The sequence below is a fragment of the Hevea brasiliensis genome, chromosome 8 (genome assembly GCF_030052815.1).
Source record: "Hevea brasiliensis isolate MT/VB/25A 57/8 chromosome 8, ASM3005281v1, whole genome shotgun sequence".
In the NCBI taxonomy this organism is placed as follows: Eukaryota; Viridiplantae; Streptophyta; class Magnoliopsida; order Malpighiales; family Euphorbiaceae; genus Hevea; species Hevea brasiliensis.
The window spans coordinates 2,104,135-2,124,924 of NC_079500.1; the positions used below are offsets into that span (position 1 = coordinate 2,104,135).

At 34.5% G+C, this 20,790-nt stretch overlaps 1 protein-coding gene and 1 long non-coding RNA gene across 2 annotated transcripts; one reads left to right on the forward strand and one right to left on the reverse strand.

The window, feature by feature from the left end:
• The first annotated feature begins 697 nt into the window (after nucleotides 1–697).
• LOC131182414 (NAC transcription factor 32-like) lies at nucleotides 698–2,453 on the forward strand. Its single transcript, XM_058151964.1, has 3 exons — nucleotides 698–956; nucleotides 1,134–1,417; nucleotides 1,505–2,453. Exons 1-3 carry the CDS (start codon nucleotides 698–700, stop codon nucleotides 2,039–2,041), a joined length of 1,080 nt encoding a protein of 359 aa, XP_058007947.1. The 3' UTR covers nucleotides 2,042–2,453.
• A 12,228-nt stretch (nucleotides 2,454–14,681) lies between these two features.
• LOC131182448 (uncharacterized) lies at nucleotides 14,682–17,849 on the reverse strand. Its single transcript, XR_009150780.1, has 2 exons — nucleotides 17,553–17,849; nucleotides 14,682–14,953 (listed from the first exon to the last, which is right to left on the reverse strand). It is a non-coding gene; the product is annotated as an uncharacterized LOC131182448 (long non-coding RNA).
• Between the last annotated feature and the right edge of the window lie 2,941 nt (nucleotides 17,850–20,790).

Genomic DNA, 20,790 nt, shown 5'->3' on the forward strand with positions numbered 1-20,790 from the left:
AATTATTTGAAATATAAAATAAAATGAAAGATAGTAATAGATAATGTTTAAATGATAATTTTATTTAAAAAATAAAATATTTAGAATTTAAAAGATGTAACGTTTGAAATTTGAAATATAAAATAAAATGAAAGATAGTAATAGATAATGTTTAAATGATAATTTTATTTGAAAAAAAAAATATTTAGAATTTAAAAGATATAACATTTGAAATTTAATTTTTAATAAATTATATATATATATATTTAAAATTTTTGACATATATAATTCATAAATATCCATATCCATATCATAAGGTGTGATGATATAATTTATAAATATAATAATCTTAAATTTCATTTTAATTATTTTTTTCTGGTTATAATTAATACTATTAAATAATACTTAACTAAATAATTTTATCTTAAAATATATAATTATTAAAATTTGAAATATAAAATAAAATGAAAAATAGTATATAGATAATGTTTTAAATAATCTTAGAAGTTTGATTGGTTTATCAGATATTAATAAACTGGGTTTCTAATAAGAATAGATAAATACTAAGTCTTGAAAATCTATCTTTTAGGGTTATTTTAATTTTTATTAGAAGTCTATTCATATAAATGAGAGAAAGTTGAGGGAGAGAGAATTTCAATACTTTTACGTTAGCTTGCATCAGTCTTCTCGGGAAAAAACTCCTCGCAAGAGTCCAATTATGGAGGTGACACCGCCGCAGTCCAATGCTTCTGTTACCGCTACTCGTCAACCTCGAACAGACCCCATCAATGACAACAACAGAAAGAACTTCATTGATATTGATTATTTTAATTCTTTTCCACCCGGGTATAGGTTTCGCCCTTTGGACGGAGAGCTTGTCGTTCATTACTTGAAAAACAAGATAGCCAATCAACCCTTGCCTCCAAACAAGATCATGGAGGTTAAACTTTATGAGTACAATCCCGAGAAGCTTGCAGGTTCTTTGATCTTTAACACAACCTATTTCCATGCTTATACATATATTTACGCGATGATTTTGTTTTTGCAATGTTATAATTTTTTTTCTTCTTTTCCACTATGATTTTGTTTTGCAATGTTATGATTAAATCTATGTTTTGTCGATGGATTTACCTTTTCCTTGTTTTGATGAACAGAGGAGTATTGGCAATGTGGGGAGAAAGAATGGTACTTTTTTACACCAAGGGACAAGAAATATCCAAATGGAAGTAGACCAAAACGAGATGCCCGTGGTGGATACTGGAAGGCAACTGGAGCGGATAAAGCTGTTAAATATAAGGGTGCTGTGGTTGGATATAGGAAGGCACTTGTTTTCTACATGGGAAAGCCTCCAAATGGTACAAAGACTAACTGGATTATGCATGAATATAGGGTCAGTGATGCCCCTCCAAGAATCAAAACAAGTACCGATGATATGAGGGTAATTAAATAAATATTTAAATTTCATGTTTGTTGTTCATTAATTTTTCTTTTGTTTGATTAATTCTCTTTTCTTTTTCTGTGGCAGTTGGATAATTGGGTTTTATGCAGGATATATAAGAGGGATGCGAAAGACAATTTGAGAAGTCGACTTTCAAATGAGGAACAATCTGCAGAGTTAGATGATCAAACTGCTGATGTTGTTAGGGATGTTGACAAAAATAGCGATCCTCCAGCCTACACAAACGTCCTTAATGACAATAAGCAAATTGTTTCAATCCCAATCCAAGAGAATCCAAGTGCATTTTATGAAAATCCTCCTTATGTTCCAATCAACAATTATGATCATCACCAAGCAATGTTAGAAGCTGCCAATTTTCAACGAGCAATGTTTGCAGCTGCCAACTATGGATCTTATCGAACTTATGCTACTGGTATGACACCACCAATGCCTGAACCTGTTCAGATATATCCCCCAGAGGACATCCAGATACATCCCACAGAGGACATCCAGATACAACCCACAGAGGACATCGTATCCAAATATCTGAATGAGAATTCTTGTGAGTTCGAGCTATCACTATCACCGGATGATTGGGATATTATTTCCAATTGTCTACTATAGTTAGTAATTAGTTATATACAGTGATTGACCATCATCTGATTTGAAATTATTTAGTCATTTGGTGATCACCTTATGTATAGGATGATGATAACTGGTTAGTTAGCAGGGAACATCCAGTTTTGTCAATTGAATTTGCTAGAATCAATGGAAAAACAATTACCAATGTCCATTTACTTCAATAAACGGAGGATAGCGATTGCAGAAGCTGCTCCAAAAAGGGTGCATGCAATTATACCTTCAAATGCAAGAGTGCTTGCCAAACGCAGATTTCGCCTCATATAAGGAACATCTGTGTCCAAACCAATCAAGAACATAAAAATGACTCGAAAATTGAATGTCAGAAGTTGATAGTATTCTATAGAAGAAGACTGGATAAAGAATTCCTGAAGTTTTTTGATTTTGCACAACAATGAAGGACCTAGCACTAGTCCAGCCTGAAAAACAAAACAGCAAAAAAATAACAACATATGAAGTACTGCAAAAACCTTAAAAATCTGCTCTTGTATCAAAGAAAGACTGGAAATGCATACAATAATATTTTCAACAGGTCCTGGTTGTCCTGAAGGTGTCAAGATAAGATGAAAAATGCGGGAGATTACAAGCATACGAGCTGCCTGCATTCCTGTTGTTATTATTGGGTTAAAGTTAAAGATATCTTTCTGGCAAATTGCACGTTTGGCAAATTGTGCAGCATCCATTTCCCAAGAATAGCCTTCTGCTTAATTTACAATTGCAAGTTGATACCCGAACAAGAATGCAAATTAAGCTAGAGAAAGGGACTTAGAAGCATCAAGAAAGTAAAGAGAGAGAAGAGAGAGAGAGATTATAACAAGATTAACATCCCTTCCTTTTTCCTCCTATGTCATCACCCATTTTCTGTGCTTAGGACTTGTGTGTGGCTTGGGAGCATTATCTTCACATCTGAGATTTCTTGGAGAACCTTTGTTTGCGGCAACATGGTTAGAGACTATATGCTTTGTTTTTTCATTTCTATACATTTGACTCTTTCCTTTTGTATATGTGTCCAGGGAGTTGAAAGAGTGAGCAACCAACTCCTTACCATTCTCTTTATTTCTCTGAAACCACCATTTCTAATATAAAAATTATAAAGCACTAAACCAAGGGTTAGCAATTAACCAACTTTAATTCAATAGTATTGCAATTGTCTTTAAAAATATAAAATCTCAAATTCAAATCACAATCGAAGCCAAATTAATAACAAAAATAATAAGGGATAACATAACTTATAAAAATAAAATGAATTGACTTCTCACCTTATTATTTAAGAGTTAAAATTCTTAAATTAGACCACAAATGAAGCATTTTTCTTATTTGCAAATCTCTTAATTTAGATATAAATGCATAGTTGTTAAATTTGGTTCAAACCCGCCGATTGAACTGGTGAACCAATGAATCAGCCTTTAAATTAGTCTAAGTTTATTATTGAACCAGATAAAAAAGCGATTCAATATGACTCAGTCGACCTGACGGTTCAATTATTCAATAGATTTTTTTTTAGTTTTAATTTTATTATATAGTTTCAACTTTCCATTGATTTCCTTAACTTAAAAATACATTAATATCTTACGATAATTACCATCTTACACTTAAATTTTATCATTATGAATATTTTTATTTACCGCTCACCTTTTAATTTATTAATTATTGATTATATCGACAAAAATAATGAAAAAACATGAAATTTAAATATTTATAAGTTATGGTCAATAGAATTAGAGTCATCTCTAAAATTATAAAATTTTCAAATTTAAATCTCGATTGAAGTCAATTATATAAAAAAATAAAAAAAATAATTTATTTTTTAAAATACAAAGACTCGAAACGTTAATTTAACACAAATCATAACGACATATTTTATAAGGCAAAAAAAAAAGAGGAAACAGTATGAAAAGAGAAAATAGACAATTCTCTTATTTTATTGATAGAAATAAAAGAAAATGAAAAATAAAAAGTCTGATTTCCATATTTTATAAGAAAGAAAATAAAATTATAAAAACTTTTGTGAAAAATCATTTGAATCATTTTGTTTTCTATTCAAATTAGGCGGAAAGGAAATATACCATTAATTTTTTTTTCATTATGCCTTTTTTATAAATAGTTATTTTTAATATAATAATATAATAACTTTATCTTTATATTTTTTTTCTTCAAAGCATAAATAAATCACTATATTCCTTCCTCTGTAAATTTCCCTTGTAATTAAGTTCAGTTTTCCTTCCAGCTCTCTCCTCTCTACAGGCCCAATTTGCAAATTGATGTAAAACTCGAAGACTTGAGGGAGAAAGCAGCAATTCCTTCAAGTCCAAAAGCCACAGAGTAGCTGGGGTTAAAGTGGCTTCTTTTGGGTACTGAAATCGGCAATCTACGACAGAGAAGAGATATTTGAAATTTAATTATTTGAAATTTGAAATATAAAATAAAATGAAAGATAGTAATAGATAATGTTTAAATGATAATTTTATTTTAAAAATAAAATATTTAGAATTTAAAAGATATAACATTTGAAATTTAATTTTTAATAAATTATATATATATATATATATATATATATATATATATATATATTCAAAATTTTTGACATATATAATTCATAAATATAATAATTTTAAATTTCACTTTAATTATTTTTTTCTGATTATAATGAATACTATTAAGTAATGCTTAACTAAATAATTTTATCTTACAATATATAATTATTAAAATTTGAAATATAAAATAAAATAGAAGATAGTATATAGATAATGTTTAAATAATAATTTTAAAATTGTAAGGTCTTGAGTTCAAGTTATAAGCCTTAAAAAAAAAGAAAATTTCTTTTTTACTGTCATTGATTCAAATAAGAAAAATAAATTTTTACATAGAAATGCATATTAGGGATAAATAATACAAAAGTTAAAATAAATTGGGTTATTACCCAATAGATTTAGTCCAATTAATAAAAATGAGAGCTCTCATATTTTATTTATCAAAATTCAACTTAGCTCTAGAATTGTTTATCATAAACACACCCGCTGATGTGAAAATGTGATCATAAAATTACTCAGGAATAAACTTAATCTCAGTGCATACAAATTGACTCAAGATCCCTTTGTAAATATTAAAAAATTAAAATTCCCACCATTTTTATTTAATCATGATACCAAATTTTTTCTTATAATTAACAAACAGAGCAAACACAAAGAATGAGCAATCCCCTAGCATTTGCTTCTTTGTTTTTCTTTTTTCCCTTTGACATTAAATTTGTTTCAAGGCTGTAAAGTCTTTAGTTTCAGCTCTGGTCAGAAACAAATCAAATAAAAGAAAAATATAGCTACATTACAGCAGTTTCTGTAGACAATGAACAGGTTTGCTGAATTCAAAATCAAAAGTTTGCATTCACTGGCACATTACAACAGTTTTCACAAGCACACAGATAAAGAGTTGGCAATCATCTTCAGTTGCCAATTTTAAAATCCAGACTAGCTCATATACTTTCAGTCTTAGACCTTCTTCTTGTACCATACTAAATTTGCAAATGTCATGTATGCTCCCATCATATCCTAAGCAATAAGCACATAGATGATTGAGTTGCTCCACAAGTTGAACCAACTATTTGATCAACGCCTGGACACAATTAAAGAAGCACATCAAATTGCTTCTTTTTTCACATTTCTCAAATTTAGTAAGAAAGCACTAGCTCCAAACTTCTACTTATCATTACATGTAAACCGTATGATCAGTTCATCACTCCTCTCCATTTTCCAGCTGCTAACATGTGCAACGACAACAGGGGTAGCAAACTATCGAAACTATAACTCCTAGGAGGAGAAGAAATGCAAAATAATTAGAAAAACAATCATTAAATTCACTTCCATATAATGACAAGTAATGGACTTTTAGAGATAGCAATGTGTAAAATTGGCTATCTAGTCTGGTAAAGACATCAAGTTATTACACCTATGATGAATATTGAGAGGGACCAAAATGTGCTTCCCTTCTAGGAGAGACAACAGTACTACTAGTTTGATCAGGGTCAATAAGCTTGTAAAAAGAGAATAAAATGCTTTAGTTTCTTCTTTTAGAGAGAAAATAATGAAAAAGATATGAAACTTATATCTAGTTAGGGATCATAAGAAGAACACTTGAATAGATGAACGTTTTCTATATTGATCCTCTCTATCATCCATTAAAGTCGTATGCATGAGACAATACCTTTAACATCTTTATCCTTGTTGGGTATTACGGCAATGAGTATCTCATTTTGAAAAGGAAGAATGTAACGCCCTCACCATAGGTAGTCCGTACATTTTACTATTCTGACGACTCATGTCTATTCAGACAGTAAAAAAAAAAGTCTGGAACTACACCTAAACTATAGTGAGGAGGCATAAATTGAAGAAATAAATGTTAAGAAAATATAGGAAAAATTTAGAGATTTTATTAATTGGTATAAAATAATAAAAATAACCCGATGAGTACCATGATGGGCATTTTGGTCATTTCACCTCTAGAGGTGAATTTTGACCTAAATGTTAAATTAAAAATTAGAAAATAAAATAATTAACATAAATTTAATTTATGAATTTGAATTTGAAAAAATGAGAAGAGAAAGAAGAAGAAAAGAAAAGAAAAGAAAAGAAAAGGAAAGAAAAGAAAAGAAAGGAAATAGATTTATGAAATTTAAAAACAATAAAGTTCACATAAATGTATATATATAAATACCCACAAGAGACAAAATCCCACCAAACATCTTCTTCTTCCTCTTCTCTCTCTCTCCTTGCCGTCTCCCTTGGTCTCTCCCTCCCTACCATTGTTATCAAGCTTAAAGCTTGATTTCCTCTTCATTTACCCTTCAAAACCCATAGCTCTCTTCACAAATAATTCTCCCCACTCCATAAGGAAGCCATTGATAGTGAAAAGAAGAAGAAAAACTGAAGTTTAACAAGTTACCCAAGAGGTTAGTGCCTAATCTTCCTTTCTTTCTTTATTAATTCTTGAGTTAAGGTTAAAATAAAGTGAAATTTGTAAGAAACTAAAAAAAAAATAGGTAAGTTATGAGGGGAGTGAATTTTTGGTACCCATGGTGAGTGATGGTTTTTGATGACTATGATGTATATAAAGTGATTTAATGATGTTGGTTGATGCATTTATAAGTATTAGAAGTTGATTTACATTGAGATTTTATGAGGTTAAAATTGTGAGTTAGGGTTTGGCCTAACTTTGGTATTTTTGTATTATACCATGCAATTGGGATTGTTGAGATGTGTTAATGATATTTAGAAGTGCCTTGAATGTCAAATTGAAGCAAGGAAGTTGGAAGAGAAATGAATTATTGGAAGTGCTATTTTCTGCAGGTTGTGTTTGTTGAGGGCAGTATACATTTTAGGCCATAAATGAAATTGTGTGACCTCAATTGGTATGAAGCCAATTGGAGATGAAACTAGACCCAAAATAGCCCATATTCTATGGAGAAACCATGCCCAAATTCTGTCCAAAACTTGACCTAAATACTGCCTAAATTCGGATTACCCTGCACCAAACCCAGAAAATGACCAAATGAACAGTATGTGTTCATTTGGTCATAACTCTCTCTATACTAGTCCAAATGACTTGAAATTTCACCAATGGAAAGTTTAGACATAGGGCTACACTTTTCATGAGGACCACTTAATCCAGTTTTGCCTTTAACCAATTTAAATTGTTAGCATAATTTGGGTCACTGAAACTGCCAACCCAGAAAATGACCAAATGAATAGTACATGTTCATTTGGTCATAACTCTCTCTTACTGGTCCAAATGACCTAAAATTTCACCAATGGAAAGTTTAGACATAGAGCTACACTTTTCATGAAGACCACTTAACCCATTTTTGCCTTTAACCAATTCAAATTGTTAGCACAATTTGGATCACTGAAACTGTCAGCCCAGAAAATAACCAAATGAACAGTGCGTGTTCATTTGGTCATAACTCTCTCTATACTGGTCCAAATGACCTAAAATTTCACCAATGGAAAGTTTAGACATAGGGATACACTTTTCATGAAGACTACTTAACCCAGTTTTGCCTTTAACCAATTCAAATTGTTAGCAAAATTTGGATCACTGAAACTGCCAACCCAGAAAATGACCAAATGAACAGTACGTGTTTATTTGGTCATAACTCTCTCTATACTAGTCCAAATGACCTAAACTTTCACCAATGGAAAGTTTAGACATAGGGATACACTTTTCATGAAGACTACTTAACCCAGTTTTGCCTTTAACCAATTCAAATTGTTAGCAAAATTTGGGTCACTGAAACTGCCAACCCAGAAAATAACCAAATGAATAGTACGTGTTCATTTGGTCATAACTCTCTCTATACTGGTCTAAATGACCTAAAATTTCATCAATGGAAAGCTTAGACATAGGGATACACTTTTCATGAAGACCACTTGACCCAGTTTTGCTTTTAACCAAATCAAATTGTTAGCAAAAGTTGAGTCTCTAAAACTGCCAACCCAGAAATTGTCCAAAATACTGTTCCTTTGGTATGCTTGACCAGTTTTGGAAAAAAATGCCATAACTTGGTCTCCAAAGCTGCAAATTGAGTGAAACTAGTGCAAAAGTTTTATAAGACATAGCACAACAACTTTTGTGTTTTGACCAAGCTCTAGAAACCATTGCATCCTAGGGAAAATATTAGCCAAAATTAGGAATTGAAATCTGGAAAATGTTAAGTTGAACCCAGAATGCTATTTGATACCCGTGTGTTCATTTGGCCGTAACTCCGACTAGGAAATTCCATTTGAGATGTGCCAATAAGATCTGGAAACATGATACTTAGGGCTACAACATTGATTTAGACACCTTTGCTAAATTCTAAGTGTAAAGACCCTAAAAAGAGGGTCAAACATACTACCCTGAAGTTGGTTATTGCCCTTATAGGACTGAGAGTCCAGGTTAATACACTGACTATAACTCACTATACCAAGCTTGAAAAATTATGAAATTGTACTTGGGAGTCCCTAAGACGTAGAGGAACATATCTTGTGAAGGAACCTAAGTCTAAAAATGACCATAAAATGATCAAATGACTGGTCAAATTTTATTGACCAGGAATTGTAAATTCTGGACAGCTTAGAGGCAAAGGGACCAGTTAAGGTATTTTGACCATAACTTGAGTTTTATAACCCCAAATTCAGTGAAATTTAAGTTCAAACATAGAGGAGCAATTGTTATGAAGGAAGTGTGACTTAATAGACATCCTAACCTAGTCAAATTCCTAGATAAAGATAATTCATCAACATGAACCCAAAGAAAGGTTCATGGGAAAAATGCTATATATGATAATTAAAATATTCATAAGGATAATTAAATATTAAAAATGATATGAATATGTAAATTGAGACTAATGTCATATTAATATGAAATTAATGGTACCAATGAATGATACCAAAAAATAGTAACAGTAAATAGTCCTAAAATAATTAAAAATGTTTAATTGCCCATAATATACCTAGACTTATTTATTTAGTTTGGTAAATTGGTAGACCAATTAGGGACTACAGATAGCAGTACTGCCTACTGAGAAAATCATGAACTGACAATATATGTCTGGTATGATTGTTCTATAGGCTATATGCCTACTTACTGGCCATTGTGTCTACTTTATTTCTGGCTTTACAAGCCCGACAACGGGTCTCGTGCCCGACAGCTGGCCTCGTGCCTGACAGACGTATACTGGATAGACATATGGCTGTCTAACCAGTATACACCCATGCATCCAGCTTTTATAATTTGTTATAGGTTTCTTTGGCACTGATAAAAATTAATTAAGACTTAAAATACAATAAGTAATCATAAAAGATCCCGATAATGTTAATTGTTTCCAAAGAGTAACAAAAATATAAAAGACCTAGAAATTATGAGTTGCAGATATTATTTCAAATGTTAAATTATTGTTATTATAAATTATGCACCACTAAGCGTTATGCTTAGTGCGTTGGTTTTCCATCGCGTAGGTACTGGAGATCACCCCAAAGAGTCGCAATAAGAGCACCAAGAGTGCAATCGATGAGCTCGATCAAATTTGCCATTGTCCAGAGTCACCTCACTGGTCTTTTGTATTTTGGTAGGGCCCATGTATAGATTAGTATTTTTGTTCATTATGTTTAGTCACGATGTAATTACTAGTTTAAGATGTATTTTATTTTGAACTTGAAATGAAAACTTATAATTTATTATCTATGAATTTCCATATGAATGCAATAGATGACACTTTATTTTGAGATCTCATAAATAGTTGTGAATGATACGATAAAAGAGAATATGATATGGAAATATGTGAGATGACTATGAATATGTTAACAGATGATAGTGGAACCCGCCATATGCTAATAAAACAGAGGAGGATCTGTCCGGGTCTCCACATAAATAAGATATAAAAAAAAATTCTACACATAAATTACCTAATTTAAATGACATTAAAATTTACAATAGACATGACAAGACAAGATAGGGTGCACCGCCACCAAATGTGGCACTTCTTGCTCGGCTATATAATAGACGGGTAAGGGGCATCACAAAGAAATCACACCATAAATGGAAGAATTTTAGGTAAGTGGTTTTCATGAAAAGTGTAGCCCTATGTCTAAACTTTCTATGGGTAAAATTTTAGGTCATTTGGACCAGTATAGAGAGAGTTATGACCAAATGAACACGTACTGTTCATTTGGTCATTTTCTGGGTTGGCAGTTTCAGTGACCCAACTTGTGCTAACAATTTGAATTAGTTAAAGGCAAAACTGGGTTAAGTGGTCTTCATGAAAAGTGTAGCCCAATGTCTAAACTTTCCATGGTTAAAGTTTTAGGTCATTTGGACCAGTATAGAGAGAGTTATGACCAAATGAATACGTACTGTTCATTTAGTCATTTTCTGGGTTGGGTGCAAGGAAATCCGAATTTGGGCAGTATTTAGCTCAAGTTTTTGACAGAATTTGGGCATGGTTTCTTCATGGAAAATGGGATATTTTGGGTCTAGTTTCACCTCCAATTGGCCTCATACCAATTGGGGTCACACAATTTTATTTATGGTCTAAAATGTACACTGCCCTCAACAAACACAACCTGCAGAAAATTAACACTTCCAAAACTCAATCTCCTCCAACTTCCTTACTTCAATTTGCATGCAATACACTTCTATAAGCAACAATCTCATCCCAATAGGTCAATTTCAACATTTTACACAAAGTCCTCAACATTTACACAAACTGTAACACCCTAGGCAAATCCCACATCGGCAAAACACGGGAGAGATGCTGGGTTTATAAGTTGGTGGTTCGTAACCCCTAGTGACGCGTTTTAAAATTGTGAGGGCTTTGGCCCAGAGTGGACAATATCACTAGTGGGTCGGGCCATTACATTTGTGGTATTAGAGCCGCTCCGCGTGCAACCTTGAACGATGGTGGGGCAAACCTTAGCGAGGACGCTGAGTCCCATAAGGGGGGTGGATTGTAACACCCTAGGCAAATCCCACATCGGCAAAACATGGGAGAGATGCTGGGTTTATAAGTTGGTGGTTCGTAACCCCTAGTGACGCATTTTAAAACTGTGAGGGCTTTGGCCCAGAGCGGACAATATCACTAGTGGGCCGGGCCATTACATAAACCCTAGTTTTCAAAGTTTCAAATTTACACAATCAAACACCCAAACATTTCAACTAACACATTCTCATGGAACCATTTTTCATCACTTAAAAGCAATAAACTTCAAGTTCCATGGCTGCCAAAAATTCAAGGGTTATTTCCTCTAGATTTTCTTTTTATTTTAATGGTATTTATGCTTAGCTAAACATGCTTTTCATGTTTAATAAAGAGAAGAAGAGGGATTAGTGCACTAAACTTACTTGAGCTTCCCAAACCTCAACTTTCCTGCTTCTTATGGGTATCTATGGCTTCCTTATGGAGTGGGGAGTATTTTTTTGTGAAGGGTGCTAAAGGTTTTGATGGGTAGAAGCTTGGGAAATCAAGCTTGGAAGCTTGACAACAATGGAGGAAATGAGGGAAAGAGAGAGAGAGAAGAAATGGAGGAAGAAGATGGAAGTGGGTGGGAGTTTGTCCTCTAGTGCCTATTTATATACATTTTTTTTTGAATTTTCCTAAGCCTTTTTTTTCTTTTCTTTTCTTTTCCTTTCTTTTCTTTTCTCTTCTCATTTTCCTAATCTATTTCATAAATTTTAATTAATGTTAATTATTTTATTCTCTAATTTTTTTTATTTTGACATTTAGGTCAAAATTCACCTTTGGGGGTGAAATGACCAAAATGCCCTTAGTAGTGCATATTGGGTTATTTTTATTATTTTTGTACCAATTTATAAATTCTCTAAACTTTAATTTTTTTTTCTCTACATTTTTCCTATATTTTCTTAACATTTTTTTTTCTTCAATTTATGCCTCCTCACTATAGTCTAGGTGTAGTTCCAGACATTTTAACTGTCCGAATAGACATTAGTTGTCGGAACAGTAAAATGTACGGACTACTTATGGTGAGGGCGTTACAATTCTTCCCCTCTAAATAAAATTTCGTCCTCGAAATTTGCATAGTGTAAATAATCGAGGGACCGCTATCTCCTTGTCTTTTCTCCTTTTTGTGTTATAATACTTTACTTTTTCTTTAGTCTGTCTTATTAATCCTAGTTCTACAATCTTATCCTTATCTCGATTTACTATTGGAAATACGTAGCTCTACATAGTTGTCCCAAGTCGGTACTGTAATCTGCAGCTTACAGCACAAACATCAAGAGCATTGCATAGTCACCACGGTATAATCCCAATAGGCTAACTCTTTTTTTTTTTTTCAACCAGTTCTGTACTCATCTTCTTTCATCTCATATACAACCTCCTTCTCATTTGCATCTATTATCTTTGATACGATCCTTTTCGGTTGATAATCTACCATAACCTTATGGTTCAAAGGGTTAGTAACAAGCATGTCATCTTCTAACCCATCTCTCGGTATCCTCTTTTTAATAGGAGATACAATGTATATATAGGGGTGAATATGATTAGGGTCTATCAATACATACTTAAAGGTATTATAATTAGGAAATGTACCTCTGATAACGTCTACTAGATTTGGCTCCTCTCGAGCCATAGCGTACACACGGGGTGCTACTCCAGCCTCGGGCCGTTCTGTAATCTCAGAAGCCCTCTGTGATGTACCACTGCTTGTGTCTCACAGTGTCTTCTACCCCTTTGCAGACCGCAGGCACCTCTCAAAGTGTGGTAGTGTAGTGGGAGCACTCCCCTGTGGACAACTTCGTATGAAATGATCCGTAGACCCACATCTGAAACATCCACTAGTCAACAGCCGACACTCGGCTGTGTATCCTGCCACAGTGGGTACATTCTGGCATTGAAATTGATTCTCTTATTACTGTACCCGGGGAACTAGCTATAGATACTCCAGACTGGCCCTTCTGGCCTTGTGTCTGGCTCTATGAACCCTTATGCTTCTTACTACTAGTAGCTGGTGCACTAAACTAGCCCTGTCCAGGACCTCTCTTGTGTTGCTTATCCTTTTTGGACTACTCTTCATTTCTGACTCTCTCCACATCAAGGGCTGATGCTACCAATAGAGAGAAATCTGTGAAGTGGTGAGATGTCACTATCAACCTGATGTTGTCATTCAGTCCATCCTCAAACCTTCTGCACTTATCAACGTCTGTAGGCATTAGCTCTAATGCATATCCACTAAGTCTCACGAATTCCTGCTCATATTTAGAGACTGTTAGCTGCCTCTGTCTCAGTGCCAAGAATTCTCTCCTTCTGGCTTCCAAATACACATGACTAATGTATTTCTTTCTGAATTCAGCCAGAAAGAACTCCCAGGTGATCTGTGCAGGCTATACTACTCTAGATACTGTCACCCACCATCTATATTCATCCTCCTATAGCAATGACAGAACACACTCCAACTGCTGCTCTGGGGTGCAGTGCAACTGCTGCAGTACCCTCTTTGTCCTCTCTAGCCAATACTCTACTGTGGCTGGATCATCATCCCTCTTACCTCTGAAATCAATTGCCCCATACTTTCGCAGTCTCTCTAGTGGAGATCTGTGTATAGGTTGCGGCTGTGGTGGTGGAGGTGGCTGTACAGGTGGTGGTGGTGGTGGTGGTGGTGGCTGTGGCTGTGGCTATGGAGGTGGAGGTGGCTGTGGCTGGGGAATGGCTCCAGCAAACTGAAGAAACAGCTGTGTCATCTGTTCATAGAAGGCCTACTGTGCCCTACTCACAGTACCTCGAGATGACTCTGCTATACTACCACTTCTCCCCCGACTAGGAGCAGGTGCGTGTGTGACGCCCCTTACCCGTCTACCGTATAGCAGAGCAAGAAGTGCCACATTCGGTGCCGGAGCACCCTATCTTGTTTTATCATATCTATTGTAAACTTTTGATGTCATCTAAAACATGTATTCTATGTGTAGAATTTTTTTTTTTTTAATATCTTATTTATGTGGAGACCCGGACAGATCCTCCCTTATTTTATTAGCATCCATGGTTCCACTAATCACCTGTTAATATGTCCATATTCATTTTACACATTTCCATATCATATTCTCATGTATCATATCATTTACAATTATTTATGAGATCTCAAAATGAAGTATTATCTATTGCATTCATATAGAAATTCATAGATAATAAATTACAAGTTTTCATTTCAATCTCAAAGTTTAATTACAAGTCCAAAATGAAATACATCATAAACTAGTAATTACATCATGACTAAACATAATGAACCAAAATACTAGTCTATACATGGGCCCTACCAAAATACAACAGACCGGTGAGGTGACTCTAGACAATGGCAGATCTGATCAAAGCTCTATCAGTGTACTACTGGTGCTGCTGCTGCGGCTGATCTCCAGTACCTACGCGATGGAAAACGAACGCGCTAAGCATAACGCTTAGTGGTGCATAATTTATAATAACAATAATTAAACGATTGAATTAATATTTACAAATCATAATTTCTAGGTCTTTTACATTTTTATTGCTCTTTGGAAACAATTAACATTATTGGGATCTTTCCTGTTTACTTATTGTATATTCAGTATTAATTAATTATTATCAATGCCCATGAAACCTATAACAAATTATAAAAACTGGATACACAGGAGTATACGGGTTAGACAGCCATATGTCTACCCTCAGATACATCCGCTGTGCACGAGGCCACCGTCAGCACGAGACTACCACAGCTTGTAAAGCCAGAAATAAAGTAGGCACAATGGCCAGTAAGTAGGCATATAGCCTGTAGAACAATCACACCAGACATATATTGCCAGTTCATGATTTGCTCTGTAAGCAGTACTGCTATCTGTGGTCCCTAATTGGTATACCAATTTATCCAAACTAAATAAATAAGTCTAGGTATACTATGGGCAATTAAACATTTTTAATTATTTTAGCACTATTCACTGTTACTATTTTCTGGTACTGTTAATTAGTACCATAAATTTCATATTAATAGGACATTAGTCCCAATTTACATATTCATATCATTTTTAATATTTAATTATCATATATAGCATTTTTCCCATGAACCTTTCTTTAGGTTCATGTTGATGTGTTATCTTTATCTAAGAATTTGACTAGGTTAGGATGTCTATTTAGTCACACTTTCTTCATAACAATTGTTCCTCTATGTTTAAAATTGAATTTTAGTTTTTGAATCACTGAATTTGGAGTTATAGAACTCAAGTTATGGTCAAAATACCATAACTGGTCCCTTTGCCTCTAAGCTGTCCAGAATTTACAATTTCTAGTCAATAAACTTTGACCAGTCATTTGATCATTTTATGGTCATTTTTAGACTTAGGTTCCTTCACAAGATATGTTCCTCTATGTCTTAGGGACTCCCAGGTACAATTTCATAATTTTTCAAGCTTGGTATAGTGAGTTATGGTCAATGTATTAACCTGGACTCTCAGTCCTATAAGGGCAAAAATCAAATTCAGTAAAGTATGTTTGACCCTCTTTTTAGGGTCTTTACACTTAGAATTTGGCAAAGGTGTCTAAATCAATATTGTATCCCTAAGTATCATGTTTCTACATCATATTGGCAAATCTCAAATGGAATTTCCTAGTGGGAGTTATGGCCAAATGAACACACAGGTATCAAATGGCATTCTGGGTTCAACTTAACATTTTCTAGATTTCAATTCCTAACTTTGGCTAATATTTTCCCTAGGATGCAATGGTTTCTAGAGCTTGGTCAAAACATAAAAATTGTTGTGCTATGTCTTATAAAACTTTTGGCACTAGTTTCACTCAATTTGCAGCTTTGGAGACCAAGTTATGGCATTTTTGCCAAAACTGGTCAAGCATACCAAAGGAACAGTATTTTGGTCATTTTCTGGGTTGGCAGTTTCAGTGACCCAACTTGTGCTAATAATTTGAATTGGTTAAAGGCAAAACTGGGTTAAGTGGTCTTCATGAAAAGTGTAGCCCTATGTCTAAAATTTCCATGGGTAAAATTTTAGGTCATTTGGACTAGTATAGAGAGAGTTATGACCAAATGAACATGTACTGTTCATTTGGTCATTTTCTGGGTTGGCAGTTTCAGTGACCCAACTTGTGCTAACAATTTGAATTTGTTAAATGAAAAACTGGGTTAAGTGGTCTTCATGAAAAGTGTAGCCCTATGTCTAAACTTTCCATGGTTAAAATTTTAGGTTATTTGGACCAGTATAGAGAGAGTTATGACCAAATGAACACGTACTGTTCATTTGGTCATTTTTTGGGTTGGCAGTTTCAGTGACCCAACTTGTGCTAACAATTTGAATTTGTTAAAGGCAAAACTGGGTTAAGTGGTCCTCATGAAAAGTGTAGCCCTATGTCTAAACTTTCCATGGTTAAAATTTTAGGTCATTTGGACCAGTATAGAGAGAGTTATGACCTTCATTTGGTCATTTTCTGGGTTGGGTTGCAGGGAAATCCGAATTTGGACAGTATTTAGGTCAAGTTTTGGACAGAATTTGGGCATGGTTTCTTCATGGAAAATGGGCTATTTTGGGTCTAGTTTCACCTCCAATTGGGGTCACACATTTTTATTTATGGCCTAAAATGTACACTGCCCTCAACAAACACAACCTGCAGAAAATTGACACTTCCAAAACTCAACCTCCTCCAACTTCCTTACTTCAATTTGCATGCAATACACTTCTATAAGCAACAATCTCATCCCAATAGATCAATTTCAACATTTTACACAAAGTCCTCAACATTTACACAGACCCTAGTTTTCAAAGTTTCAAATTTACACAAACACCCAAACATTTCAACTAATTACACATTCTCATAGAACCATTTTTCATCACTTAAAAGCAATAAATTTCAAGTTCCATGGCTGCCAAAAATTCAAGGGTTCTTTCCTCTAGATTTTCTTTTTGTTTTAATGGTATTTATGCTTAGCTAAACATGCTTTTCATGTTTAATAAAGAGAAGAAGAGGGATTAGTGCACTAACCTCTTGTGACCCACTTCAAACTTTAATCTTTCTTCTTCTAATGGGTATCTAAAGCTTCCTTATGGTGTGGGCTAAATTTTTTGTGAAGGGGTCTATGGGTTTTGGGGAGGAGAAAGCTTGGAAAATCAAGCTTTAAGAAGAACAAAAATGGAGGGAGGGAGACACTAAGGGAGACGGCAAGGAGGGAGAGAGAAGAGGAAGAAGAAGAGGGTTGGTGGGTTTTGTCTCTTGTGGGTATTTATATATATATTTATGTGTACTTTATTATTTTTAAATTTCATAAATCTATTTCCTTTCTTTTCTTTCCTTTCTTTTCTTTTCTTTCCTTTTCTTTTCTTTTCTTTTCTTCTTCTTTCTCTTCTCATTTTTCAATTTCAAATTCATAAAATTAATTTATGTTAATTATTCTATTTCCAAATTTTAATTTGACATTTAAGTCAAAATTCACATCTAGGGGTGAAATGACCAAAATGCCTTTCATGGTGCATATCGGATTATTTTTATTATTTTTGTACCAAATAAATAAATTCTCTAAATTTTATTTTATTTCTCAAAATTTTTCCTATATTTTTTAATATTTATTTCATTAATTTATGCCTCCTCACTATAGTTTAAGTGTAGTTCCAGACATTTTTATTGTCCGTATAGACATTAGTCATCAGAACAGTATTTGTACGGACTACCTTTGGTGAGGACGTTACAATTCTTCCCCTCTAAATAAAATTTCGTCCTCGAAATTTACACAGTGTAATTAATCGAGGGACCGCTATCTCCTTGTCTTTTCACCTTTTTGTGTTATAATACTTTACTTTTTTTTTTTTTAGTCTATTTTATTAATCCTAGTTCTACAATCTTATCCTTATCTCGATTTACTATTGGAAATACGTAGCTCTACACAATAGTCCCAAGTCGGTACTATAATCTGTAGCTTACAGCACAAACATCAAGAGCATTGCATAGTTACCACGGTATATCCCAATAGACTATCTCTTTTTTTTTTTTTTTTTTTTTTCAACCAGTTCTGTGCTCATCTTCTTTCATCTCACATACAGCCCCCTTCTCTTTTCCATCTATTATCTTTAACACGATCCTTTTCGGTTGATAATCTATAATCATCTGGTGACCTAAAGGGTTGGTGACAAGTATGTCATCTTCTGACCCATCTATTGGTATCCTCTTTCAACAGGAGGTACAATGCATATATAGGGGTGAACATAGTTAGGGTCTATCAATACATACTTAAAGGTATTATAATTAGGAAATGTACCTCTGATAACATCTACCGGATTTGGTTCTTCTCGAGCCATAGCGTACACGCGGGATGCTACTTCAGCCTCGGGGTGTTCTATAGTCTTAGAAGCTCTTTGTGATGTACCAGCTACCTCTGGTCTCATCGGTCTTCTACCCTCTCAGATCGTCGAGGCACTCGAGTCTGTGGTGGAGCTGTGGGAGCACTCCTCCATGGGCAATCTCTCAAAAAAAATGCTCTATGGACCCACATCTGAAACATCCACCCGTTAGTAATCTACACTTTTCTCTGTGGTTCTTCCTACAATGTGTACAAACTGGCATCGGGATTGATCTCCGTGCTATAGGACCCGCAGAATTGCCAATTGATATACCCGTTTGACCTCCTCCCCTCGGGGTAAATTGGAACCTCTGCCTCTGTTCTCTGCTCTGAATCTAACCCTCGCACTTCGGGTCTCTTGCTCTCTGTAGCAATCGCTGCTGGATCGCCAGTCTGCACTCTCTTGCGCCGCTCGTCCCTCCCGAATCGCTCATCATTTCTAACTCTCTCTACTGGGGTCCTATATACTGGCTGGGGAGGTGGTGGCATAGCTCTAGTGACCTGACAGAGCAATTGAGTCATTTGCTCTAGGAAGGCTTGCTGTGTCCTTACTAAAGTACCCAACGATGGTTCTCGCTCTCATGCCATCGCACTCGATTAAACGCAGTGCAAAGCGTGACTCTCTACTTCCTCCTCTATCGGTCTTGGAGGTCCGTGTTCTGAAGGATCAGATGTCATCGATCCTATAGAACAGACAAAGAACAGATCTGCATTAGTGTCACCTCGACTCTATCTAAATACCCATGCATGTGATGCAACTATTTCTTTCTATCTATCTAGGTCTAGGACCGCCTAAACCTCTGCTCTGACACCACTAAATGTGACGCCCCTTACCCGTCTACCGTATAGCAGAGCAAGAAGTGCCACATTCGGTGCCGGAGCACCCTATCTTGTTTTATCATATCTATTGTAAACTTTTGATGTCATCTAAAACATGTATTCTATGTGTAGAATTTTTTTTTTTTTTTATATCTTATTTATGTGGAGACCCGGACAGATCCTCCCTTATTTTATTAGCATCTGGCGGGTTCCACTAATCACCTGTTAATATGTCCATATTCATTTTACACATTTCCATATCATATTCTCATGTATCATATCATTTACAATTATTTATGAGATCTCAAAATGAAGTATTATCTATTGCATTCATATAGAAATTCATAGATAATAAATTACAAGTTTTCATTTCAATCTCAAAGTTTAATTACAAGTCCAAAATGAAATACATCATAAACTAGTAATTATATCATGACTAAACATAATGAACCAAAATACTAGTCTATACATGGGCCCTACCAAAATACAACAGACCGGTGAGGTGACTCTGGACAATGGCAGATCTGATCAAAGCTCTGTCAGTGTACTACTGGTGCTGCTGCTGCGGCTGATCTCCAGTACCTACGCGATGGAAAACCAACGCGCTAAGCATAACGCTTAGTGGTGCATAATTTATAATAACAATAATTAAACAATTGAATTAATATTTACAAATCATAATTTCTGGGTCTTTTACATTTTTATTGCTCTTTGGAAACAATTAACATTATTGGGATCTTTCCTGTTTACTTATTGTATATTCAGTATTAATTAATTATTATCAATGCCCATGAAACCTATAACAAATTATAAAAGCTGGATACACGGGAGTATACGGGTTAGACAGCCATATGTCTACCTCAGATACATCCTGTCAGCACGAGGCCACCGTCGCACGAGACTACCACAGCTTGTAAAGCCAGAAATAAAGTAGGCACAATGGCCAGTAAGTAGGCATATAGCCTGTAGAACAATCACACCAGACATATATTGCCAGTTCATGATTTGCTCTGTAAGCAGTACTGCTATCTGTGGTCCCTAATTGGTATACCAATTTATCCAAACTAAATA

Coding starts and splice junctions, on each gene's coding strand:
- LOC131182414 (XM_058151964.1), top strand. CDS start 698: ATGGAGGTGACACCGCCGCAGTCCAATGCTTCTGTTACCGCTACTCGT. Junction 957..1,133: donor CAATCCCGAGAAGCTTGCAG/GTTCTTTGATCT, acceptor TTTGATGAACAG/AGGAGTATTGGCAATGTGGG. Junction 1,418..1,504: donor CAAGTACCGATGATATGAGG/GTAATTAAATAA, acceptor TTTCTGTGGCAG/TTGGATAATTGGGTTTTATG.